Source organism: Triticum aestivum, chromosome 3D, assembly GCF_018294505.1.
Source record: "Triticum aestivum cultivar Chinese Spring chromosome 3D, IWGSC CS RefSeq v2.1, whole genome shotgun sequence".
In the NCBI taxonomy this organism is placed as follows: domain Eukaryota; kingdom Viridiplantae; phylum Streptophyta; class Magnoliopsida; order Poales; family Poaceae; genus Triticum; species Triticum aestivum.
Genome location: NC_057802.1, coordinates 431283322 through 431291282, shown reverse-complemented (window position 1 = coordinate 431291282; position 7961 = coordinate 431283322). Strand labels below are relative to the sequence as shown.

The window sequence follows — 7961 nt, the reverse complement described above, 5'->3', positions numbered from 1 at the left end:
GCGCGCGGATTGACACCTTCATGCTCTGCTTGAATCAACACCTCGTTAAAATCTCCGAGTGCCATCCACGGCAGATTTGAACTCCCTGCTATGGAACACAAGGTTTCCCATGTCTTGTAGTGCTCAGCTACTTGGGCCTCGCCATATATGCACGTCAACCTCCATGGCGCTGGCCCTAAATTAGCAATAGTTGTATCAATATGATACCTCGAGTAACCGACAATTTCTAGCTTTATTGAATCATTCCAGAATATTACAATGCCTCCACTCCTCCCCGTACTCCCAACCGCAAAAGAGCTATCAAAACCAAACGACTGAGCTAAAATTTCAGCACGTGCTTTACTTATTTGGGTTTCAACAAGACATAGCACAGCCGGGGTAAATTTTGCCGTGAGTTCATGGGCTTCACAAACTGTCGCGGGGTTACCCAAACCACGACAGTTCCAACTTAGGACATTCATTGGGACCGGCGGTCCTCCCCGGAGGAGGCCGCCACATTCATTGGATCTTCAACTTCCACCTCTTCCCCGCCCTATGTCCTCTTCTTGACGATAGGCACCTTCCCAGGCGTAGCAGTTGCTGTCTCTGAACCTGATGTTGTTGGTGCTCCTTCAATCCTCAGAACAGTATCAGCTACCTTCCCCATAAGATGAGGCAAAGCTTGCCCCCTCACATTGATGGTACCTGATACGTCTCCAACGTATCTATAATTTTTTATTGTTCCATGCTATATTATATTCTGTTTTGGATGTTTAATGAGCTTTATTATACACTTTTATATTATTTTTGGGACTAACCTATTAACCGGAGGCCCAGCCCAAATTGCTGTTTTTTACCTATTTCAGTGTTTCGAAGGAAAAGAATATCAAATGGAGTCCAAACGGAATGAAACCTTCGGGAACGTGATTTGGGAACAAACGTGATCCAGAGGACTTGGAGTCTACGTAAAGCAATCAACGAGGAAGGCACGAGGCAGGAGGGCGCACCCACCTCCCCCAGGCGCGCCCTCCACCCTCATGGGCCCCTCGTTGCTCCACGACGTACTTCTTCCTCCTATATATACCCATATACCCTGGAAACATCATATACTGAGCCAAAACCCTATTTCCACCGCCGCAACCTTCTGTACCCGTGAGATCCCATCTTGGGGCCTTTTTCGGCGCTCCGCCGGAGGGGGCATTGATCACGGAGGGCTTCTACATCAACACCATAGCCTATCCGATGATGTGTGAGTAGTTTACCTCAGACCTTCGGGTCCATAGTTATTAGCTAGATGGCTTCTTCTCTCTCTTTGGATCTCAATACAAAGTTCTCCTCGATCTTCTTGGAGATCTATTTGATGTAATCTTCTTTTGCGGTGTGTTTGTCGAGATCCGATGAATTGTGGGTTTATGATCAAGATTATCTATGAACAATATTTGAATCTCCTCTGAATTCTTTTATGTATGATTGGTTATCTTTGCAAGTCTCTTCGAATTATCAGTTTGGTTTGGCCTACTAGATTGATCTTTCTTGCAATGGGAGAAGTGCTTAGCTTTGGGTTCAATCTTGCGGTGCTCGATCCCAGTGACAGAAAGGGAAACGACATATATTGTATTGTTGCCATCGAGGATAAAAAGATGGGGTTTATATCATATTGCATGAGTTTATCCCTCTACATCATGTCATCTTACTTAAAGCATTACTCTATTTTTATGAACTTAATACTCTAGATGCATGCTGGATAGCGGTCGATGTGTGGAGTAATAGTAGTAGATGCAGAATCGTTTCGGTCTACTTGTCACGGACGTGATGCCTATATACATGATCATACCTAGATATTCTCATAACTATGCTCAATTCTATCAATTGCTCGACAGTAATTCGTTTACCCACCGTAATACTTATGCTATCTTGAGAGAAGCCACTAGTGAAACCTATGGCCCCCGACAACAAGCTATTTCTTGCGCCATTTATTTTACTTTGCATCTTTATTTACTCTTTATCATAAAAGTACCAAAAATATTATCTTATCACATCTATCAGATCTCACTCTCGTAAGTGACCGTGAAGGGATTGACAACCCCTTTATCGCGTTGGTTGCGAGGTTCTTATTTGTTTGTGTAGGTGCGTGGGGCTCGCGCGTGGTCTCCTACTGGATTGATACCTTGGTTCTCAAAAACTGAGGGAAATACTTACGCTACTTTACTGCATCACCCTTTCCTCTTCAAGGAAAAACCAACGCAGTGCTCAAGAGGTAGCAGTACCATCCTGCGCAACTAAGCACTTGCGAGTATTCCTTTCTCATGTCCCATTAATGTCTTGGCTTGTATGAACCATCTCCTCCTGTGATCTTCCTCCCTCTTCCTCATGCCACTCCCCTCCTGTACCTCCTCCTCCATGTCTTCCACCTCGTGTTCCTCTTTCTCCCATTCTTCCTCGCATACCTCCTCTAGCTCCCCGTCCCCCAGCAAAAGGCCTAGCCACTGGTGGCTCAAAGTTCCACAACAGCCACTCCCCCCACTCGAACGTCCGGGGATCATGCACTCCATCTCCACACTCCTCCGCCAGATGACCCATAATGCCGCATAAGAAGCAGAAGTCGGGGAGCTTTTCATAGAAAACAGGATATATTTTCAGTCCTCGCAGCGTTATCGGGACAAACCTAACCAGCGGCTTCTCAACATCAAGAAAAACCCTGGCTCTTAGAGTGCCGCCGGGGTTGATCATTCCTTCGGTGACTACCACCGTGAACGGTGGCCCGCCCACCTTTGCCACTACCTTCTCTGCTAATTCCTTCTTTGCCGTAAGGCCATCTGGTAAACCCTTGATCCGAGCCCAGACTGGCACCTTATTGAGCTTGTACTCCGAGACATCCGTGAATCCGTCGTACTCGACGATAATGACCAGAGCTCTGCGAAAAAGCCATGGCCCCCCATCCATTATACACTTCCAATCTCCAAGACAGTGGCACTGGACCAAGAACAAATTAGGTCCCTTGACACTAAAGGTCACACCCTTTGCCGCTGCCCAAGCGTTTCTCATCTGGTTCAGCAGAGCGGCATGGCCAAAGGGTTTAGTGGTATGAACCTAAATAGCCCACGCCATCTTACATCCTTGACAAGCTCTTCCACCTCTCCCGAGAGATCCAGATCATCCTCCTCCTCACCATGCAGCTTCAGCCCGGCAAATTGATCTTCCAGATCTGGTTCTGGTCCAAAACCCCCCCAATTCTCCTCCCTCCTCATGAACTTCTTCCGCTACCTCATCCACTTCCTCCTCCTCCTCTACAGCGCTAGGATCGTGCCTCGCCTCGCTCGCTAAGGACCACGATCCAATCTCTGTCCTCTCCTCCCTCTCTCCCTCCTGCCCTCCCTCGCCTTGAATTGACGTTGGTTCCGCCATGTTGCACGCGTGCCAAGACCGCAGATAGGTTTACTGCCCGACGCCGGAGCGGCTCCGGTCGAAACAGCAGGAAAAATGGTGGACTCCGGTGGAATTGCCGGAGGAGTTTGGGTACCCTAGGCGAAACCCTAGGGGAAATAGGTACGTATAGTGAAATATAGCCAAAGCCTGCTTTATGCCGCCCTCCAGCCCATTTGCTCCTCCTACTGCTTTAGGTCGCCCGCAGCCCATTTGCTCCTCTTGGCCCAAGCTCCGCCACTTTGCCGCTCCTACGGTTTGGCCCAAGCACCGTCACTGCTCTAGGCGCTCTTGGTTCGCTGAGTCATTGACTTAGCCTCCAGCCCTCCACGAGTCATCCAATTTTAGATCAACGACCTGGATAATATTTCACCTTCTCAATTTTATTTCTAATCGTGTTCTATGTTCAGTGTGTTTCAATAATGTGAAATAAGATCAATAAAGGATGCCGATAACTGCCGATAAATATGTGAAGCTGGTCTGTCCGTTTTTATCCGGCGGTTCACGTAAGCAAAGTCACGGCTGTAGTAGCCTGCAGAGTCAGACCATCTGAGCCCATTTTCAGGGTGTTGATCATATGGCATCGGACACAGTCTTGGTCCAACTGTCGTCTAGGATGGCCTGGGATAGAACAGTACTGCTATGCCCACGAATGACAGCCAAAACAACCATTGATAATCTATTATATATAAACATGATGGTAAACACAAACTCCAAACTATAACCAATCTATCAAAGCACATATATCACGCACGCCGCAATAGAAGTTCCACAGAGACACACAAATTCTAAAACACCACAAAAGAAGAGAACAAGCTATTGACAATACGGTGGAGCTCATGTAAATGCCTTTTTACGATATGTGCAGACAGAAGAGGTCAAGCAGATCCCTTGAGTTTCTTCGCAATGCTCGCAAAGTACTGGCCCTGGTGGAAGGCGTGCTCCAGCTCCATCTCAGATGGCCACCTCGAACCATCTGCAGCAAATGTGCCTGCGCCGTACGGGCTGCCACCCTGCACTTTGTCCATGTCGAACAGCTTGGCACCGAAGGTGTACCCGACAGGAACAAACACCATGCCGTGGTGAGTCAACTGGGTTACCGTTGTCAATCTGAGGGGAGAAGCGCGAATAGAAATGATAAAAAGGTCAATTTATAATGATGTTTCATTATGAGGCTTCTCTTTTTAAACACGACAATGCTGAATGGACACTTACGCTGTAGTCTCCTGCCCGCCACCCTGAGTACCGGTGCTGAAGAAGATGCCTGCAGGTTTGCCTGCAAGACTCTGCTCCCTCCACAGGCCACCAGTTGCGTCAAAGAATGCCTTCATTTGCGCAGCCATCATGCCAAACCTTGTAGGAAAACCAAACAGGATCCCATCTGCCTCCGCAAGTTCTTGTGGTGTGATGATTGGGGCATCAAGCTTAGGAGGTGCGCCCATCTTTCCAAGTACTTCCTCGGGGAGAGTTTCAGGGACCTTTCAGATGGTAAGAGTGATATAAGATCAGCACAACAATAGAATAAGAGTGATGTATGTAAAAACTGCACTCAATATTAATTTTCTAAAGAATTCGAACAACTTAGTAAACTATTCTTAACATAGCCAGACTGGTATAAATAAAATTTATAATGTGGTGACTTAAAACGCGAGATGACAATGACCAACCTGCCATATTTTAGCTTCGACACCTTCGACTGACGTCGCACCTTTCTTTATCTCATCAGCTAGTTTAGCAACATGTCCATACATGGAGTAGTACCTGTGGAAGAATCAACAGTGCATTTTACAAATTTTGCTATATGAAAGCAGGAATGCATAACGTTGTTGCTCAATTTGACATACTTATTTATTTGTGCTTCCTTTGAGAATTTTATAGTCCGCACATATCGTTGTTGTTCTATCTTTCTCCTTAAAGATAAGCATAATGATCGCTAACAATTTCAAGGACTATATGACAACTGATACTCAAAGGTACCTATGTTTGTATAATAATCACTCATACTGTACAATTCAATTACTCGGAAGCAAGCTCTACATCTTTGCCTTAATTGGGAAGTAACGGAAAGATTTAAATCTACAAACAAAGAATAAGATGTGTGCATCCAAAGCACTGACTGAAATTTTGTTATTTGCCACAACTGACGATGAGGAAGGAAACATATTTCCCAGCATATCTCCTCACTTTTCTTTCATTCAAGAGAACATTAAAGAACATGCATGTAGTGGAACCACAAAAGTACATCATAGCTAAGACTGAAACGCTCAAGGAAGTGATTAAAAATTTATTTGAATCTATTGTCAGGTGTAAATGTGCATTAAAAATTAAAATATCCAAATGTTCCAAACTGCAGGGTTGCTGAGTTCTATCGTTGGTAGTTAAGTCCATGTCAGAAATAATACATACACATATTTCTAAGATCTAAACTTGCATTAGGCAGACCATAGAAAAACTTCCATCAGATAGTGCTAAACTGGTCAGTTGTCTGCTGAAATAATTAAATTAACTACTTGAAAATGGGACATAACATGGTAAAAAAAGAATACAAACACTGTTTGAAATTAAATTGGTATTCATCAGAGGGCAGAGGATATCACTTCTTTCTGAAAAATCATTCACTCAAACATATGATTCGTTTGGACTTCACATTTCAGTTCATCATGCAACTGAAGCAATGAATTTAGAGGAGCCAAAGAACTCACAAATATCAGAAGTCTATAAATTCCTGTTCTTGTAGTGTTTATCAGTTGGCCTTTAGCTCATACAAAAATAGGGTAGCATACATGAATGCCAGTGAGGCACTAAATTTGGGGGCCAATCAGTCAAACTATAAAATTGGGGCAGAATCGCCCTGGTGCGCATTAAAAAAGCATTGAAAGAAGGCAGCACAATTAGCGCCGGAGCCCACCACTATTGACGCATCAATTCCATCAGGGACTGAAACCTACCGTCATGATTGAGACCCTGGCACCTAAAATCAACACTGTAGAATTATTGGGAGTCCAATTTTTCCTCCCACTCATTTTCTCCCTATCGCGATCAAATCATCCGCGCGCATTGACGAAATCACATCTGCCAATCTACTGATCTTACCGACGAACAAAGGGATAAAAAATCAGAGCCGTGCGGCATCTAATGACTAGAAGTGATACTTGATCTCAGGAATTACTCTAAATGCGTAAATTAGGATGGGTTTTGAGATTGTCGAAATATCGTAATCCATAGGGGAAAAAAGAAGAAGGCCAATCTTCGGACAGGGATACACCGAACAAGACCAAGAAAATCAGTTAATTTAAGATGTGGACCTAGGTAGAAGAAGAGTGTGGTGCGGATGCTTACACGACATAGACCTTGACCGCCATTGGAGAGGCTGCTTCGGAGCTCCTGGGGCTGGAGATCTGGCAACTGGAGAGCGGGCGAGTGTCCTGAACTGGTGCCCCTGCCTTCTTGGTGTCAGTTTGTGGTAGTGGCATGGATTTATAGGCAGTGCGGTGTTGCTCTTGTTTGACCAGCGATGTTTGGTCAAGTTTTCTTTCTCTCGTTTTCTCTTGCTCATTTGATTTTTCGCCTCTCCTTAATTTTTTTTAGGACGCCTCTCCTTTCTTTTCAGGCGTTCTCTGGAAGTTTTTTCCGTGTCGAGTCTGCTAACCCTTTCTCCTTCTTTCCAACAAATATCTTCTGGTTTAATTGAAATTTTAGGAAAATGTTATATGAGGAACGTCAGTTTTTCGCCGTTTCACAGCGAACGGTGCATTCACTATCGATTCAACGACAGTAATTTTGGCGCGCACAGACAACCACGTAAGTTTGTGTGTGTGTGTACGCGCGCATGTGTGTGTGGGTCGTTTGCCATAAACAACCCGCGGCGAACGTCTCCATCTCTCATTCCCCTTATCCCCTCAATCATATCTCTCTCTGTGTGTGCCCCGTGCAGGCGACAGAGATGATGTAGAGAGGAGTGGAGGAGGTGGAGTAGGTTGCCGGCGGCGCAAGCAGCACTGCTCCCACGCACCATCATACCGTGAGATGGGTGCCAGGAGGAGCAGCTGCGCCGTCTTGGTTCCGATCAACTTTCGGTCTTGGACCAGTGCTTCAGGGGTTGATCCCTATGGGCGGCAACGGGGGTCGCTGCGGCCGTCCATGGTAGAGGCGACGCCGTTTGACACCGACGCATGAGCGACCGTCTTCGGCCTGTCGTCGGTGCTTCTTCCTCTCCAAGTGGTTGCAATGCATCCGCAGTAGAGGGGCAACAATGATGGCGCGGATCCGGTTCCGACCGTCCGTCCCATCTTTGGAATTTAAATAGTTTAAAATTTGAATTTGAACTTAAAATGGACATAGCTTGCATTTTAGAAGTCCAATGAAATTGATTCTTTTGGCAAAATGAATCTGGTGAAATATAGTTTCAACTTAGATATTGTAGTCCAAATTTAAATAATTACAAATTTGAAATCAAATATAGTTTAAACAGTAGCTATAATTTAAATAGTATTTAAACCCAAATCTAGTTTAATCTTGAAATAAAAATGTTTATTAGAGTCCTTATTTTGCAACAAAGT

General features: G+C 45.1%; 1 protein-coding gene across 1 annotated transcript; it reads right to left on the bottom strand.

Moving 5' to 3' along the window:
• Positions 1 to 4055: 4055 nt before the first annotated feature.
• On the bottom strand, positions 4056 to 7029 carry LOC123079401 (NAD(P)H dehydrogenase (quinone) FQR1). Its single transcript, XM_044502171.1, has 4 exons — positions 6742 to 7029; positions 5070 to 5163; positions 4618 to 4880; positions 4056 to 4512 (listed from the first exon to the last, which is right to left on the bottom strand). Exons 1-4 carry the CDS (start codon positions 6873 to 6875, stop codon positions 4281 to 4283), a joined length of 723 nt encoding a protein of 240 aa, XP_044358106.1. The 5' UTR covers positions 6876 to 7029; the 3' UTR covers positions 4056 to 4280.
• Between the last annotated feature and the right edge of the window lie 932 nt (positions 7030 to 7961).